This window comes from Equus asinus, chromosome 13 (genome assembly GCF_041296235.1).
Source record: "Equus asinus isolate D_3611 breed Donkey chromosome 13, EquAss-T2T_v2, whole genome shotgun sequence".
Taxonomy (NCBI): domain Eukaryota; kingdom Metazoa; phylum Chordata; class Mammalia; order Perissodactyla; family Equidae; genus Equus; species Equus asinus.
Genome location: NC_091802.1, coordinates 19,023,316 through 19,039,836, shown reverse-complemented (window position 1 = coordinate 19,039,836; position 16,521 = coordinate 19,023,316). Strand labels below are relative to the sequence as shown.

The window sequence follows — 16,521 nt, the reverse complement described above, 5'->3', positions numbered from 1 at the left end:
GTAGCTAGACTTTTGCTTATCTATTTCTCAGCAGACCACCAGAAAATGGCCAAAACTTTTAACTGTGGGAATTGCCATAAGTAAGAATCAAAATTCTTAATTTTAAATGTACCCACATATCCCATGCTAATATTATAGTCTGCATGTCTACATACTAACCAGTTGGCTTCTCTCTGTTGTTCTAAATAATGCAGTTTTGGAATCTTATTTGCTCTAAATGTATTTTATATCCAAAAAAGACAGTAAGTTCTTAATAATTACAGAATCCAGTGATTGAAAAATGTCTTTTTACCTCCCTCCCTTCGTTGTCTAGACTAATCCTAAGAGCAATAGTGGAATCATCACAGTGTTACTCCCATTCTGCTTATCTCCCTTGTGTGCTCGGTAGTGTAGGTAAGACCATGGCATAGGTAGTTGGGATATATATTTTTCCAATTAACACATGAGAGTGGAGCAAGTTGTTACATGCCCTCCCTCAAACAAATAAGGGAAGACAAGTGTTGGTGGTATATAATAACAAAGGACTTTAAATTTTGTATTTGTTTTGAATAGAGGAATTTATTCACGTTATAAAATTTGAAAGATGCCAAAGTATATTATAAAGTTAAAGGTTTCCCTCTCTCCCTTGTCCCTCCAGCCTCCTGTTCCAGCCCTCCACCACAGTCAACCAGAGTTAACAATTCCAAGAAATTTTCAAATTTTATAACTTGTAAAAGATTGAAGGAGTATAATCACATGAATCTTAATAAAGAAAAACAAAACCACCCACTATATAGTCATCCATAGTAGTTGCTCGTTTAATCCATACATTTCTCCACATTTTAAACTTTTGTTTATATCCAGTAAGGCCCAGATCCCACAGTATTTTCTTTTTTTTCTTTCTTTCTTTCTTTTTTTTTTTTTTTTCCTGGTGAAGAAGATTGGCTCTGAGCTAACATCTGTGACAATCTTCCTCTATTTTGTATGTGGGACACTGCCACTGCATGGCTTGATGAGCAGTGCATAGGTCCACGCCTGGGATCTAGACCTGTGAACTCTGGGCCACTGAAACGGAGTGCACAAGCTTAATAACTATGCCACCAGGCCAGCCCCACAGTATTTTCTTTTTAAAACCTGCCTCCCTTTTAAAACTATTTGATGATAAACTGTGAAACTGTTCTTGGTCTTACCTGAATAACTGTTCTGGAGTGAAGTGAAATTCATTCATAGAGGTAACCTGCGTCAAAATCTAGAAGCTACACTACACCTTATGGTATCCCCAATTACTACACACTCCGTTCAAATAAATGTCCTGAACAGGAAGCAAAGTTAAGATCTTTTACCCTTTCCTTGTGAACCTGAGTAAAATTTCACTTTGCTCTACCTTCAAAACAGCTTATTAACATCACTTACAGAGTAGCTTATGTTGACTACCCAGATAACCTTTTAGTCATTGCTTAGAAAAATTTGAACTCATAATGATTTCTCTGATTTATTTTGTCTTTGGAGTGGTAAGCTATATACTCTTCTGGCTATAGAATAGACAGTTTCCCACCAAAAGATTTTGAAAACATGTCTGTGAAATTAATTATGGTTTTAAATTCAGCAGCACCTAGAAGTAAGCCAAATGAAAGCTTGTTAGTTTTCTATAATCATACCATGAATCTGGCATACTGCACTTCTCTGGGGCTTGAGATAGATTGTTGTTTGATGTTGAACCCTTTCTTTCTATTTCCTGTTGTTGGAGCCTTTTCAGTTTGAAAGCTTGTAAACACTAGTCTTATTTTCACAGATACTGTACAAAAAGTGAGGAGAAAAATAATGTTTCACAAATGGTCGGACTTTTAATAAAATGCCTCCTTCTGATGACAAATGAACTCAAGATTTTCCATAAAGGAAATTATTCTGTTACTTTAGTAGAAAAGAAAATCACCATGTTCTTCTTAGTTATATATATCTATCTACTTTGCTCAATTTGAACAAAACAGACTAGATTTTAACACCAAGTCATCCCATTTTTATTTACCTGAGTAATAGTTGCCTCTTGCATCTTTCTCCAAGACTTTAAAGGGGTATGAAGGCTTAAGTTTGAGCACTTACGTGAGTTGCCTAGGATTTGTGGGGGTTTGGGTACCATTTCTGTGGGATGGATTGGGTAAACAAAAACCTGTTTCTTCATCTGCCATCCAGATGATGCCTTGTCAGTGTGAAATGAGTAGAAACAACTGTAACTTACATTCATCTTGACTCATTTGAGTCAAATATTGAGGGATATAGTTTATTCTTGGCATAAATATTACTCTTCTTATTGAAGAAAAATTTTTCTATATGAGGAGATGGATGTTAGCCAAACCTATTGTGGTAATGATTTTACCGTAGAAGCAAATCATACCATCGTGCTGTACACCTGAAACAGTGATGTATGTGAATTATTTTTCGGTAAAATTGGGGAAAAAAATCAGTAAGTGGAAAAAATTTTTTTCAACTTCTTTTTTCTCATTAGGCTAATGATATGGAATGATTACAGTTTTCTTGGTACAATATTTTAAAAATAAAAACGTATGAAAGAATAGTGACTGTTATACAGAGGCAGAAGGAATATCTAAATTTCATTGTTTCTTTCCTGGCTAACTTAGAAGAATTTTGTTAACCAAGGATAATATTTAAGAGTGGTGCTACTAAGCATAGGTAAACTGAGAGTTTCTCTTTCTAGCTAAACATTTCTTGACCCTTCACAGAATAAAGGTATATGACTATGACCTAGTGCCTCGGTTGGTGTAAAATATGAAAAGGGTATATTTGATGATGTAGTGTGGCAGGGGAGGTGAACAACTTCTTCCTTGGCAAGTGTGCTACTTTGGTCATATATATATTTCTTACACACTGAATCAGTCAACTAATTAATATCTGGCACTATTTATATTAAGGTAAAATAATTTCAGCTCTGTGTCTGCCTTAGTGTAGTAAATGAATATATTGTCACTTGTGGGCTTGATCAATATACCTTATAGAAATATATCTCATCTTATTAAATTTAGTGAAAGCTGAATTCATAGAATACCTAACTTGTGATTAACTGAAAACTAAAGCCAAAATGTCTCTGTCTCTGAACTCAAATTATTTTATCTCAGAAATATTGTAGTTTATGTTTGTTATTATCATCCCAAGAAGGCTTGTCCCCTCCCTTGCCCCATAACTCTTGTTTGACCTTTGAAAGATTAGTTAACTTGATTGACTTTCAAGTTTTTGTTTGTTTTGGTGTTAAAGAGTAAGCCATTACTAAGTATGTTTCTACCTAGTTTTATTTCCTTAAGGAAAAGACAATCGTAATAACAGTTACTAATACCCTACTTTTATAGGGTCATAGACTATGTAGTTAGACTTTAGATGGTCATTAAAAGAAAGTGAAGCAAAGTGTCTCAGATAAGGAATAGAGTACATATGCTTATTTTCTGCCTCCGAGATCTGATCAAATATTGTCTGGTCAATAACGTGCGTTTATATCTACTACGCTTAATGCACGAGAAGAAACTTAATTTTCTGTCATCAATATACACAGTAATCAAGGCAAATTTTAATATTTACTCGTCACTAAATTTACTAGCAAAATAATGAGTATTGCTTGAAGTCCTGTGATATAGGAGGTTCTTGATATTCTAATGTTTTAAATTAGAATTTTTATTATAAAAGTGCATAGAATCCAATGGTTTGGCCCAATAGCCAAGTGCAAAAGTAGCTACAACCTTATGATTTGACCTTTTTGTTTTTCTTCTCCCTTTCTCCTAGTAGCCTTTATTTTCCTGTAAGCATAAGGTATACCAAATGCCATATGTTAATAGTTATACATCTATTTTTTTTCTTCCCAGTCTAAAGAACTCCAAATAAAAAAGCAATTTCAGGACACCTGCAAAATCCAAACCCGACAGTACAAAGCATTAAGAAATCACCTACTGGAGACTACACCAAAGAGTGAGCACAAAGCTGTTTTGAAACGGCTCAAGGAGGAGCAGACCCGGAAGTTAGCCATCTTGGCTGAGCAGTATGATCACAGCATTAATGAAATGCTCTCCACACAAGCCGTGAGTTTGTTTTATTTAGGCAAAACAAATTTAGTGCCCCTTTCCTTCCACTACCTAAGTGAAATCCCAACAATTAAAACACTTAATTGGAAATTATAGCTTTTCTGCAGCTTGGGAAATAGTGGTGGTCCATATTCTTCCTGCTCTCGAAGCAGGCATGATGTATATAGAATTCATATTGATACGTTTTAGACATGAGGTTCTAAATAGGCTCTCCACCAGCGCCTCTCAGGTGTTACCACATATCCCATTAGGTTATGAAGATTAGAGTAGCAGCTTTGTTAATAAGCAGTGGGAAAAAAGTACTACTGTATTGGGAATCCAAATGGTCACATTTGAGTACAAATACAAAATATTTTCTAAATAAGTTTGGCAAACTTTTTCTTAAAGGGCCAGATAGTAAATATTTTAGGCTTTGTGGTCCAGGAGGCAAAATTGAGGATATTATGTGGGTCCTTATATAGCCATTTAAAATGTAATCATTTCAAAATGTAAAAACCATTTTTAACTAAAGGGCTATTAAAAAAAACCAGACAGCTGCCCAGATTTGGCCCATAGGCTGTAGTTTGCTGGCCTTTTCTGTAATTATTTCCATTGGAGAGAAGAGGTTCGGAGTCTTATATCACCTAATCAGATTCTGGATTTTTCTTAAGAAAAATATGATTATTTAGGCATCATCCAAATAGCTTATGATAGTGTTATCTTCATAATACCATCATTGGTTATACTGTGCCTTCCTTTTTTGGATATGTTTACTTCCAAGATACAAAAGAGAACAGTTGTTTATCCTACAAAAGAATAGTCTCTCTTCTCTCACACCTCCTCCTTCCCATAGGTATGAATAGATAGCTCACAGTAGGATATATCTGTTCTCTTCCTTTCAGCTGCGTTTGGATGAAGCACAGGAAGCAGAGTGCCAAGTTTTGAAGATGCAGCTGCAGCAGGAACTGGAGCTGTTGAATGCATATCAGAGCAAAATCAAGATGCAAGCCGAGGCACAACATGATCGGGAGCTTCGGGAGCTTGAACAGAGGGTCTCCCTCCGCAGGGCACTCTTAGAACAAAAGGTATAAGTAATAGAAGGAAGGTAATTGTGCTAGTATTTGCTTTCATCAGAAGCATTTTGTAAATATGTTTTTATATCGACAGAGCTGGCATGAGATTGTTTCCACAGTACCCTATTTCCTTAAATTCTAGTTTTGGTAGTGTTTTTCTTTTTCTTTAAAATTATTGATTCAATAATGAACTTTATAATTAATGAGTTCTAAACATCAAGGGAATATAAAAAAGCAGTAATTGCTAGAGGAAGGATATGGGGTTATGCAAAGACAGTTGAATTGTGAGAGAGTAGCTCTGGCTCCATGTTCCTCACTTCTTTTATGTACCTAAGCTCAACCTAAGGAGATTGGAGAAAATGTTACTTCTGGATGTATCTTATTCTTTTTTTTTTTTTTTTTTGCTTATTCTTTGATAGACATATTAAAGAATAGAGCTAGGACCCCCAAATTCATTTCCATCCTTCAAGGCACTAAAGCTCTGTGTGTGTGTGTGTGTGTGTGTGTGTGTGTGTGTGTGTGTATGTGTATGTGTGTGTTTTGATGAAAGGGTGGTAGGCAGAAGATTTTGAGAGAAGGAGAGGAAAGGCATTTATTGTGAAAAGTAGTAGAGTATCAGTTGTATCCAGAATTCAGAACTATGTTCCGGAATTCCTAAGCCATAAGTTCTCAACAGCTAGTATAGTCTTAGGTCCATTGTTCCATTATAAGATAATACTTGCCTAATGGTATTACCTGTTAAAAGTTGTCATTGTTTCTGGACTGTTGGCCCATAGATTTTTCTCTATTTCCTGTAGTTTTTATGATGAAAATAGAATGCCTTATTAAATTAAAAAATATACTCTTTAAAAGCCCTCCTAAATAATGTTACTATGTCTCTGACACAGCTGAATTTATTACTGACTTCTTTGAAAGGTACTTGCCTCTAAAAATTACCTCAATTATGTTCTCATTTAAGATGGGAAAGATAGAAACATATAAATTTTGAGAAAAATCTAGTTTGTCCCATGTATAGATTTCATGTCTGATTCCAACTTCCATATTTAAAATTCAATCTAAAGTTCTGTGTCTTATGCTTCAAAATTATCACTAAAAGGAAAGCTCTCTATAGTGTTTCAGGAATAGTGTTGTGAGAGAAATATTGGTACTATTCAAGTATATTTGTATTTTTAGCTCCACCTAGTGGTTCTGAGTTAAACAATGCTAATTAATATTAGATATTGTCTTATTTCAGTACAGTCGTGTGCCGCTTAATAATGGGGATACATTCTGAGAAATGCATCCTTAGGTGATCCTGTCATTGTTTGAGCATCATAGAGTGTACTTACACAAACCTAGATGGTATAGCCTACTACATGGGCTATATGGTACTGATCTTATGGGACCACCATCTTAGATGTGGTCCATTGTTGACTAAGATGTTGTTATGTGGTGCATGACTATTTAGGAACCAAAGTCTATGTGTTCTACAAAGCCTAGGAAAATGTGAGCATAAAACTGGTACCCATTGGTGAGGGTGCAGTGGCATTCTCATACATTGTTAATGCATTCTGGAAAGCAGTTTGGAAGTATATATTGAGCTAAGACTTTGAGAATTTTCTCTAAGGAAAAGAAATCCAAAATATAGAAAAAACATACATAAGATTATTTAGTATTAAAAATAATAAAAGAACAATAGGATGATAAATCTATAGTGCTTTGAGTTGCTACTTGATTTTTAGGACTAATGCTTACATTTTAAGTGAAGTACATGACTGTAAAGCAGTTAGGGGTCAGTTGACAACTACCAAGGCCATGTATCCTCTTTATAAAAACTTTGAAAAATCATAACAGCTGTATTTTCTGCACTTTGTGTGTACTGGTTGTACAGATAAGAAATAGTCATCTGAAAATAGAGGTGGAACCAGAGTGAATGTTAGTTGTTTCTAGATGAATAATTCTGTTTGAAGATTGCTCTAAGCCTCCAAATGAATCAAGAATTGTTCCTTTAGGTTGAGACACCAACCAAGTAAGCCTCACTTGACTCACATGAAGTCTTATGACAACTTTTCTCATACTTCATTTACATTAAAATTTCAGCAAGATGACAATATAACTATAAATGTTAAATTCCATGCAAATTTCATACATGCATGCAGTATTTCCAAAGCATAAATGGACTTGTTTTGTTTTATCATTTCATTTAATTTTCTCTCAATATTTCACTCAATACCAACAACATGGTTGGTAGTTTTTAACTTAGAATTGGCAATTGGAACACCTTACAGGACCTTTCTTTGTGGAACTGAAAATATCCCCACAAAAATATTACATTTGATTTCAAAGAAGGTAGGTTGAGAGAGCCTCTCAAAAGTCTTAATTATGGTAACTCTTATCTACTCAGTGAGACTGCGTTTCGAATTTGCAGTAATAACAGGTTTTAAAAGAAATGGGGGATTAATGTAATCTAGCACAAATCTTAGTTTTTATTTCTATTTAATTCAAAAATGTTCTGGGGCTGGCCCCGTGGCCGAGTGGTTAAGTTCACACGCTCTGCTGCAGGCGGCCCAGTGTTTCGTTGGTTCGAATCCTGGGCGCGGACATGGCACTGCTCATCAAACCACGCTGAGGCAGTGCCCCACATGCCACAACTAGAAGGACCCACAACAAAGAATATACAACTATGTACTGGGGGACTTTGGGGAGAAAAAGGAAAAAAAATAAAATCTTTAAAACAAAAAAAATGTTCTGAGTTTCTTAAATCACAAAACTAATCAGCAAACAAAATTGAGGCAATACTTACTAGATAAAAAGTTGATAAGCGTTAATTTGTTTAATATTTTTATCGTGAGTTTACTTTAGCTAATATACAAGGCATGCAGATCCATTTTATGCTCAGCACATTCCCATCATTTATTAGATCCCTCAAATTAAAATAAATGCTTTTAATGAATGAAGTTTGAAATTTTAAGTATAAAATATTTTAAAAATTTGAAGTTCTTTGAATCTTTAGAGATATGTAAATGTAATTTTATGTGAATTAGGTATTTTATATATAGATATTAAAAGAGTGGGAAAATTATTTTACAAAAACACCATCTTTTTTTAAAACTTGGCAAATATAGAGAAACATAAATAGAAATTGAAATGTCTTTAATCCCACCACTCAGAAATCACCACAGTTAACAATTTGATGTCCTTCCCTCAGAAGAAGCATCTATGTCTGAGTTCTCCTTCAGTCTTCATATGAAATGCCCTCTCTAAACCGCTGTAACAGATTAGTACTTAAAACTTTCAATAATTTTCAAACTCTTCTTACTGGAGTCCATTCTGGCTTATTTGTAATTCCCCAAACACTTATTTTGTCATTTTTCCATGCCTTTGCACATTCCCTCTGCTGAAAATATCTTTCCCTCCTCTTGTCTTCCTTCAGAATCCTGTCTCTGCCACCTCTGAGAAGGCTTCTTTGCCCTAATCTCCCTCCCCTATAGAGTGAATAACTCCATCCCTTTGTTTTTCTGCTACAACCTTATAAATCTTTTATAATGTCTTATCAGATTCTGCTGCAATTTTTTATTTGCATGTTTTGCATGCTAAACTGTGTATTTTTTTAAAGGCCACTTTAAAAACTTGATGCATAAAAACTAAATGTATTTGTTGAGCTAGATTTCTGCAAAGAGCAATGACTACTGGCTTAAGTCCTTAAACATCTTGAAACCTGATTATTTTAATGCTCCTTTATAAGTTCTCTTTATTTCCTACTTTTTAAAAACTTTTTATCATGGAAACTTTCAAACATACGCAAAACAGGAAGAATTAGTGCATGAAATCCCCAAGTACTCATCACCCAACTTCAACAGTTATCAATATTTTGCTAATTTTTTCTTACTGATTCTTCCATTCCACACACACAGCTTTTGGGGGGAGCAGGAGGTAGGAGAGAGTATCTGGAGTATTTTTGATTTGATTGGGATTTGAAGCAAATCCCAGTATAACATCATTTCACTCCTAAATGTAAATTTTTGACTTTAGCACGACTATAATTCCATCGTGATGTCTAACAAAATGAATAATAAATGTTTAATATTATCTAATACTCAGCCCATGCCTGAATTTCCCCTTTTATCTCAAAAATGTCTTCTTTAAAAAGTTGGCTCATTTGGATTGGGGCCCAAACAAGGTCCAGACATTAGATTTGGTTAATTGCCTTTTAAGTCTTTTAGTCTGTAATAGGCCCTCCTCCTTGCCCTTCCCCTCTCCTGCCCCTTTTTTAAAAATTGTGTGTTGGATCATTTGCCCTGTAGGAATTCTCACATTCTGGATTTGGCTCACTGCATCTTCATGGTGTCTTTTAATGTATTCCTCTCTCTTTTATTTCATATTTCCTATAAACTGGTAATTAGATCTAGAGGCATGATTATATTTAGATTTAATTTTTTCTTTTATTTTAAAAAATTTTTGCAAGGAATTTTCATAAGGGTTACTGTGTATTTTCTTTTGCATCACATCAAGAGATATATAATGTCAAATTGTCCCACTTTTAAGTGATATTAATATTGATCAGCAGGTTCAGATATTTTCAATCTGATCATTCATAAAAAAGTTCTCCATCAACTTTTGTTTTCATTGTCTATTGTCTTTATTTATAATGTATTTTCTTATATTACAAATAATTTATGTACAATCAACTATATTTATTTGTAATACCTTCCAGTTTTCCAGAACTGATTATGATGGCTACCCAACCACTAAATAAAGTCTCCTAACTTTTCAATGAAAACGTTATAGTTTTTGTTTGTTTTTTACTTAAGGCTTTGGTCCATCTAGAATATGGTATAAGATGGGGTTCCATTTTTATTTCCTTCCAGATGGTTGGCCAGTTGTGTGTGTGTTATTTCTTTAAAAATCCATCTTTTTCCCATTGAATTAATTGCTGCTTTTGTCCTGCATTAAAACCTTACAAACTGAGATCTTCATTCTTTTTCTGTTTCACTAATTGTCTATTCCTGCACCAATACCATATTTATTTTATTAGAGTGACATTATGGTATGTCTGATAAGGCTGGTTTGCCCTCACCCATTTTCTTTCTCATTCAACTTTTCTCCTAATGGATTTAGTAGCCATTGATGATGATTGCCTTGATTTAAATAGAGGTTATTACCTTTGCTTTTAAGATTTGATTTCACACATTTAAAAAATATAAATTATGTATGATTCTTTTGTACATCTCTTTGATGTTTAAATGTACATCCATAAAATAGCCTGAGTGAACTTTATGATTTACTTCAAAGCTGAGTAATTATTGCCTCCTTAGTTTATAGATATTTAAAAATAAATCAACTTATTTTTGCTTCCCTTCCCCAACTCCCAACAGATTGAAGAAGAGATGTTGGCTTTGCAGAATGAACGCACAGAACGAATACGAAGCCTGCTGGAGCGTCAAGCCAGAGAAATTGAAGCTTTTGACTCTGAAAGCATGAGACTAGGTTTTAGTAACATGGTCCTTTCTAATCTCTCCCCTGAGGCATTCAGCCACAGCTACCCGGGAGCTTCTGGTTGGTCTCACAATCCTACTGGGGGTCCAGGACCTCACTGGGGTCATCCCATGGGTGGCCCACCACAAGCTTGGGGCCATCCAATGCAAGGTGGACCCCAGCCATGGGGTCACCCCTCAGGGCCAATGCAAGGGGTACCTCGAGGTAGCAGTATGGGAGTCCGCAATAGCCCTCAGGCTCTGAGGCGGACAGCTTCTGGGGGCCGGACGGAGCAGGGCATGAGCAGAAGCACGAGTGTCACTTCACAAATATCCAATGGGTCACACATGTCTTATACATAACTTAATAATTGAGAGTGGCAATTCCGCTGGAGCTGTCTGCCAAAAGAAACTGCCTACAGACATCGTCACAGCAGCCTCCTCACTTGGGTACTACAGTGTGGAAGCTGAGTGCATATGGTATATTTTATTCATTTTTGTAAAGCGTTCTGTTTTGTGTTTACTAATTGGGATATCATAGAATTTGGCTGCCGGGTTTTGTTTTGTTTTTTAACCTTTTGGAGAAATTTTGAAAAGGGGAATTGATATGTGTGTGTCTGTGTGTGTCTTTACACACACACAACACGCACACACATATATCATGCATATGGTAAAAAGAAATTGGCTAGATAGGGGGTATTTTCTGAACACTGCAAAAAATGAATGCAGCAAAGTGGCTTGAGTCATCACTTTTGGGCAACTATATCCTACGAAGTTTGTGAAAAGATCTAAAGCCTTTCTCCATACCCCCAAATTCTCACAGCAGGCAGTATATGCTGAAACAAGTTATTATGGAAACATACCTGTATCCCCTCACCAATGTATTTTCTTTATTAAATTGCTCTGACTTCTCAGCCTCATTTGGAGTAAAAAAGAAAGCGGAATTCCATGAACACTAAAGGGTTGTATTGACTTTTCAGAAAGTAGAAAACAACTTAATTCTTTTTCTGAATGCTGCATAGGTTTGTCAGTGATTTTTTTTTTTTTTTTTTTTAACCTTTCAATTGTGCCTTCTTTGTGGCATGGTGAGATGGAGGTGCTTAAGGAGATCACAAGTTGTCCGGGAATTGCATCAGTGAACCTATAAGCCCTCAAAGGGGAAGACCAGAAGGGTGAGAGAGGTCCCTGAAAGTTCATATGATGGGTATGTTCAGCAGCAGGGTGAGGAGATGAAGCCTATATATCCTGACATTTTGTTGCTTATACTGTGATATCTCATCCTAGCTAAGCTCTGTAACTCCCAGGACCCCAAACAGTACTTTTACTTTGTTTGTACAAAAACAAAGACGTATAGCCAATACAAATCAAATGCCAGAGGTATTTGAATGATGGATGCCATATTTGCAAACTGCCCTCTATTGGAATTCTTATTACACTACGTAGACATAATTTGATTACCCCTTTTGGCTTATGGGATTCCCTGTTTACAAGTAGAATAGCCAATTGTTATTTAAGTGTTTAGTTGCCATAGTGAACCAGGAGTCACTGAGCCAATGACGTAACCAGCTGCTGACTATTCCTCATCACCACTGTAGATTTTGCTGCATGTGCAGGTCCTCTTTTTTTCTTTTTTTTAATTGCTGTTTTTGTTGCTGCAATACTTTACAAACTTCTAGTTCCTTGAGACTTAGTGACCATTGGCATCATGTTAACATCACACAATAGTAAACACCACTTCTAGAAGTCTCTAGCCTCAGTGCTAAAGTACTACTGAAAAGGAACTAGCAAGTTTGGCAAATTAAAAAAAAAAAGTAAAGTAAGTTATAGTGGTCAGGGAATCTCTTGACAAAAGCTGACTTTTTTTCCCTAGAGAGGGGCATGTTTTGTTTTGTTTTGCAATGAAGGATCAACCCAATGCTGAAAGTCAGATGTTACTTGGTATTCCACTGCCAGTGTGGAAATTCAGTTGAAGGTGGATAGGGACCTGTGAGTATGACTTGAAGAAAAAAATGTCCTTTTCCAGTGACAGATCAGAGTTTCTTACAAGTTACTGTCCTGCTCCCTCCCCAGTTGTCTTGAAGAACCCTTGCTGCTAGCTCTGGATCCTGCTTTTCGTATAGTCACAGGGCTCCAAGGTAGAAGTCTGTAGGTCCCTCTCAATGATACTCACCTAGACCAGACTAATGACCTGACAGGAATCTACCGCTGTTGAAATCTTGGTTTTCTCAACCGAATTTAAGTCTCCCCCAGGTATGTCAGTCCAACCTCCACGAATCCGCCCCTTTAGAAGTTTCTGGCCTTCATTTAAAGGTAACTAGAAGAAAAATTAATTTTTAATGTAAATACTTTTAAAACCAAGGTCAGAGTAGAATTCACACACAATTTTAGGTGGTGGCTCAGGTGGCACTCTGGAACATTGTCCTGTTGACTATGCTCAAGATCACCAGTTTTTAGGTGAATATGACATACACTTGTCATATCTAATAAAGTGGGCTTTTAATTTTCTCAGTATCTATTTTGCACTCAAATATTATACAATATTTCAAACAAATTGACATATGTACCTATATGGAGGAAAATGATAGGAGAGAGCTTTAGAATTAATAAAATGTCAAAAAATATAATGGAATTTGATATCTTTAAAAATTTTTTATTAGATCTTGCCCCTCTGTACTACTGGAGGAATGGAATAGGGAAGCAGATCAGTTTTGCATACAAAACTCTTTAAAATCCAAAATGCTACCAATGGTACATGTTACAGTCTACTTGTGGACTTAAATTAGTCCAACTGAGCTACCTAGTTCATGTAGATCATAGGTACTTGTAAAATCATGATTGAATGCTGACTCCAAATGTCCACCCAGTAGGGCTTTGTATCTGATTTAATTGTGTGGCAATCAGTTTTACGTGTAGGTCATGGCTATACCTGGATTATTCCATTAAATTAATTTTAATTAAAATATATATAGTTTGCAAAAATGATTCAAATTAATTGGTTTGTGTGTGTTTGTAAGATCTAACTTCCGAGGAATCTCATACGTGGTAGAAAACATCAGGAGTAAAGCTTGTAGCCAGAAAATTTTAAAAGTTTTCAGAGATCCTAAAGAAAGAAGCAGGCACTTTCTGAATCAGTGTGCAAATGTAAACGTTTGATCAAATTAATACTACCTCCTTCCCAGTGTTGTTGTTCACTCAATATATATGTGTTTAAGAAAATTAAAAGTGTGAGAAATTTGTCCAGCATATCAGAAAGTCATAAATGCTATGTCTGGTATCCAGAGCTTGGCAGTAAAAAGTTTCTTGTGTTCACTGTGTCTCCCTTTTTTTAGTTAGCATTTTAAAAATGCAAAACCTCATACCTTGAAAAACATTATTCCTAATTGGGTTCCCTTCCTTGTGCGCATATTTTTTTCTCCCCTTATTAAAGTCAACTCTAACCCCAAATTATAGTATTTGAAAGTATTTTCATTATATAGATAATGTTAGCTGGAAAATGTGTTTGTATTATTTTTGTTCAGAGCTGCCGTTCTTTTTAGTCATTTCTGTGCCTAGAGATGAATAGTCCTGCATTTGAAGCTACACCCACAGGTATAATATGCTTGGTACTCTAGGTCAAGGATTTATTGGTAAATTGAACTTTTTAGCATAGTCATGATTTTCAGCTGCCTAGACATCAGGTAAACACCATTCAGTACACTAAAGAAACTCATTGACACTCCATCCCGCTCCCACCTATTTTTCCTCACCCCTTTTTCAAAAATCGAGAACTCTATGAGTGTCTTTTTCAGACCATAAGGCAGGCTTTAGTACCTTTCTACTTCTTTAAGTACTAAATGTCTGGCGTTTTAAACTTTTATAGAATACATTGTGTTGGACACTGGAATAATACTGTTTATTTTCACCTGTGAAAAATGACTATTGTACTTGAAACACCTCTTGCATTTCTCCATTTGTGCCATTCACTAGTGGAAATAAATTGTATTATACCATGATCTACTGGCTTTTTAAAACTGTGTTAAATATGCACATTTTTGGTATAGCTGTTATCATTTGTATGTATATATTGTATATACATATGAGTGTCTATATGTGTGTATAGATAGATGGATGTAACTCATACTGTACATTTCCATCAGGGCACTTAAGGTTCTGTTATTTTGTTTTTTATTTCAGTCCTCAGTTAAGGCAAGAATGCATGTGTTTCTTAAGAATGAGTACGCTGGGTTGATATTTATGAGAAGGTGGTCATTGGATGCAATCTTTTCTTTTTTTAGTCCCCTCTTAGCACTTGTGTGGGTGGAAAGAAAGTTAAGTAAAAGGTGGAACCATAAGTTGCAATGCAGTAAAATAGTGCTGGGGAAGGAACCAGTTAGTGTTTCTGTGAGTTTATGTCATGATGCAATAAAAAGTGATGCAGAGAGGAATGAACCACTAGTGGTGATTCCTCTGCAAAGATGATAAAAAGAATCAATAAATCACAGTCTTCACGTGCACTCTATACATAATTCTTAGTAGTGATGCCATTGATTCTCTTACTCTTTTTCTCCATTAATACTAATAATTATAAATTTTGCTGAAGACCAAAACAGCCAAGAAAGAAATTACTGCTAAAACAACTTGGGTTCTCCTAAACTATAAAATCAACAGGAAATGGCCACTGGGAGAGAAGGATATGGTATTGGCTGGGGCTTTCTCCCTGTAGCTGCCTCTTCTTGCTTGCTAATAGTAATTTCTTCATGCACCTTCCACCACTTCTGAGCCACTACTATTCAAGCAGAGATTTGGCCCAACACAGCAATCTTTTCCTAGGAGGTTTATATGGTCCAGCGTTTTCTCCCATGCTCACAATGTGAAGTGTCTAGTATGTATTCAAGTCAGAAAATAATATATTTAAGGTATAAAGTATGAATCTCCTATAATGATGGAAGAAGAGGTTCTTGTTTCTTAGATAGAAAACTGCCTTTACTAAGGAACAAAGCCAAAACTTGGGCTGTCATCTTTGTGCCGCTTAGCAAAATACAGATCATTATTAAAGAGGAACAAATTCTCTGTTTTGTTTTCCCTCATCTAACATGATAGTGTTCCCAACCAGGTTGTAGCAGTGCCTTTGAAAAGGCACTCACTCACTCGTAGTTGTTAAGAACTGGAAATTTCCCATCCTCAGATTCCTTAAAGGATGAAGAGTGTGCTGTACACTTAGCAGACTTGCCTCTTGTATGCAAGGACTACTGATTGAAGTCTGTTTTGCTGTGTATCTGGTTATGTTGTCTGCACTTTTATGAAGTCACTACAATAGGTCTACATTGGAAACAACTATTAATTTGTAAAGAAGTAAGTTTTACTAAACACTGTCCAGAAAAAGAAAGTGAAGCTGAGGACTCTTCCTTTATTGTGCATTTATATGTTCTACTGAACTCTGGTAGCCCCTGTTAAAGTCACATTGACTAATTTTTTCCTCGTTTATATTCATATTTCCAAAATTTCACTCATAAAAAGGAAGAGAACCCATTTGGCCTAATGGTAGTTTTCAGATCATAAGATATATATAAATTAGTATGCACCTTATCTGCCTGTTGTGGGTTTCTTAAACTTGCACTTCCCTCCCACCCACCCAAAAATAGATATCCCTTAAAGAAAATAAAGGCAGAGAATTAAAACTGGGGAGCCATTTACTATGTCACCATCACTGTTAACTATTTCCCAGCAATCCTGACCTTTTGAAGTTTCAGAGATTTATGTGTGTGTATGGGTGTGCGTGCAGGTTTGTGTTGGGTTTGTTTTGTTTTTAAATAAACAAGAGATTCTTCTTTAAATAGAGAAAAAGGTTAATCCTCTCTGAAACAGGATGCCCACTGGATATACTAATCTGGACATCTGTAGGTAGTTTGCCATGAAAAAGTGGAGAGAAGATGAGACTTCTGAATGAATGAAAAGGGTATCTTGATGCCCAAGAAT

The 16,521-nt window shown here is 35.7% G+C and overlaps 1 protein-coding gene across 4 annotated transcripts in view; it reads left to right on the top strand.

Moving 5' to 3' along the window:
* TAOK1 (TAO kinase 1) overlaps positions 1-14,484 on the top strand; it is a 145,523-nt gene extending 131,039 nt beyond the window's left edge. For all 4 annotated transcript variants that reach the window (XM_044745950.2, XM_044745952.2, XM_070482659.1 and 1 more), the window contains 3 exons: positions 3,846-4,058; positions 4,943-5,125; positions 10,468-14,484. In XM_044745950.2, the coding sequence (XP_044601885.1) occupies positions 3,846-4,058; positions 4,943-5,125; positions 10,468-10,929 (858 nt within the window). In that variant the 3' untranslated portion in view covers positions 10,930-14,484. The remainder of the gene's footprint in view (positions 1-3,845; positions 4,059-4,942; positions 5,126-10,467) is intronic.
* Positions 14,485-16,521: the final 2,037 nt, after the last annotated feature.